This window comes from Miscanthus floridulus, chromosome 1, assembly GCF_019320115.1.
Source record: "Miscanthus floridulus cultivar M001 chromosome 1, ASM1932011v1, whole genome shotgun sequence".
Lineage (NCBI taxonomy): Eukaryota > Viridiplantae > Streptophyta > Magnoliopsida > Poales > Poaceae > Miscanthus > Miscanthus floridulus.
In genome coordinates, this window is record NC_089580.1 from 136754898 (window position 1) to 136757282 (window position 2385).

At 54.6% G+C, this 2385-nt stretch overlaps 1 protein-coding gene across 1 annotated transcript; it reads left to right on the plus strand.

The window, feature by feature from the left end:
- The first annotated feature begins 329 nt into the window (after window positions 1–329).
- On the plus strand, window positions 330–2090 carry LOC136494776 (protein ELF4-LIKE 4-like). Its single transcript, XM_066490954.1, has 2 exons — window positions 330–567; window positions 1387–2090. The coding sequence occupies exon 2, from the start codon at window positions 1488–1490 to the stop codon at window positions 1863–1865; it is 378 nt and encodes a 125-aa protein (XP_066347051.1). The 5' UTR covers window positions 330–567; window positions 1387–1487; the 3' UTR covers window positions 1866–2090.
- Window positions 2091–2385: the final 295 nt, after the last annotated feature.

The window sequence follows — 2385 nt, forward strand, 5'->3', positions numbered from 1 at the left end:
TTGAAAAAAATATTGTTTTAACTTATAACGATCGTTTACGACCTGGCGAACAAGCTACTCGGCGTTGAATACTAGCAGTCAATGCAAAGCAAATGCATGGGCCGGCCTTGTATCAACCCGACCTACTAGTAACGGTGTAATATTTTTTTCTCGTAACGAAAATGCATCAGCCGCCCAACAGCAGCACAGGCAGGCAGAAACGTGTCGGAACGTGCCTCAAATCTCGCCCTCCCTCTTGTCCTAGGGCAAAAGATTCTCCCTCCATCTCACGGCCGGCAATAAAAAAACCGGTGAAAGCAGTCCAGCCTGCCTGTTTCGTGTGTCTGAGGATCTCCTGATCTCCTCCCTCTCCCTGTCCTCCCCTCCTCCTCCCTCTCCCTCCCCCATCGTCATCCACCTCCTCCACCCCTTCCCCTCCTCGCTCGCTCGCTCTCGACTCCCCCTCAGCCCCTCTCCTCCTCTGCTGATGATCTGAGCATCTGAAGGATAGATAGAGAGCAAGGACGCTGCTCACCTCCCCGGAGGTGCTGGTGCTACGCTACGGAGGAGGAGTACGACTGCTACGAGGTAAGCACCACCTCCGCCACCCGCCGCCTCCTCTTCTCTCTTGCTGCAAAAATCGTCCTGGTGCTGAGTTGACTGCAGCTGGATTCATTCCTTCGTTCCTCTCGCTCATCGTGTTCGGCCAGGGGACCGATGCTCCGATCCGCCCGTCTCCGTCTCCGTCTCCGTCTCCGTCTCCCTTCCTCCCTCCCCGTCCGAATCACAGTCACTGACAGTCTCGCTGCGATTTCGGGCCGACCGATTCCACGGTCGGTCCGTGCTCCATCGCCCCGGCCGGACGTCCCGATTCCTCCTTCGTCTCCGCCGCCCTCTTCGCCTCGCTCGCTCCCTCCCGAGGTCACCTCCACCACGTGCTCTCGGGAACTCTGCGCGCAGCTCCGGATCTCAATCATTCCCCTCAGCCACCTTTTCGTTTCTCTGAATTCCTTTCTTGTTCGTCTCTCGATCGATCGCGACTTCCTTTCTCTCTCTATTCCTCTCTTCGAGGAAGAAGAAGAAAGGAAAGGCAAGGGAAATCGGGGCAGTTAATTCCGAGATTTGTGTCGATTTTTTCGGGGCCCAAGCTGGAAAGATTCGGCAAGTACATCTGATCTTGTAGCATGGTACCCTGTCCTCCCATGCCCCAATAGTGAAACTTGTCTCTCCGCCCCCTTTGCTTTGCTTTTTTTTTTCTATACTCATCCAGATTCATTCACTCACTCATTTTTAAAATTGCAATCTTTGTGGACAAGTGAACCCACATCCTCCTTATCTCAGTTGTCTCACCATCCATCTCTTGCGAGATGCGTGCGTGCTCACCAATTTCCCCCATCTCCATTGCAGACTCTGCGGCCGCACAGCTGCTGACAAGCCCACAAGAGTGCAGAATTGACAGCACGACGACGAAGACGACCACCAATTAAGAGAGGAGGGCGTCCGGTTCCATGGAGGGCGGCGAGACGACGCTGTCGGGGTTCGGCGGCGGCGGCGGCGGCGCGGGGGCCCCCGGCGTCGACACCAAGGTGCTCCACGCGTTCCAGACGAGCTTCGTGCAGGTGCAGACGCTGCTGGACCAGAACCGGCTCCTCATCAACGAGATCAACCACAACCACGAGTCCAAGGTGCCCGGCGACCTCTCCCGCAACGTGGGACTCATCAGGGAGCTCAACAACAACATCCGCCGCGTCGTCGACCTCTACGCCGACCTCTCCTCGCTCTTCGCCGCCTCCGACGGCCGCGCCGCGTCCGAGGGCGGCTCCGTCGGCACCGTCCGCCAGGCGGCCGGCGCCGGGCACAAGAGGATCAGGTCCGGCCTCGACTGACTGACTTGTTGTTGTCGAATTCCACCAAAGCCATTCCTTCTTCCTTCTTATCTTAGCTAGTACTAGTAGCCACCACCAGCCGCAGCCAGGGACCTCCTCCCTTTCCTCTTCTTTGGCTTGAACTCTTCTTGTATCTATCGACGTAGTACGCTATATCTATCTCCATTACGACTGCTACTGTTACTTATATGAGCAAGAGCAATCCTCTCCTACAATTAATTACCATCTTCTTGTTGCCATGAGCTACTAGTATACTTGTAGTATGTGAGAGGTGTGTAGTTTTGATGCAATGCAATTCATGGATGATGCACGGAACACACACATAGCGAAGTTGTCTGAACTCCCAATACTGCTTTTTTTTACCCTGCATCCATCATTCACCAGAGAACACAAACAAACTCCTTTCGATAACCTAATTCAGGGGGGCGATGCGATGACCATGATGGACCTCAAAAATCAAGGGAACTCTTGAGCTGTCAGAGACACGCACAGGTGAAATTTTTTCCCTTGATTTCATCTC

Bases quoted from the DNA above. Each gene is read 5' to 3' on its own strand.
- LOC136494776 (XM_066490954.1), top strand. From the start codon at position 1,488: ATGGAGGGCGGCGAGACGACGCTGTCGGGGTTCGGCGGCGGCGGCGGC.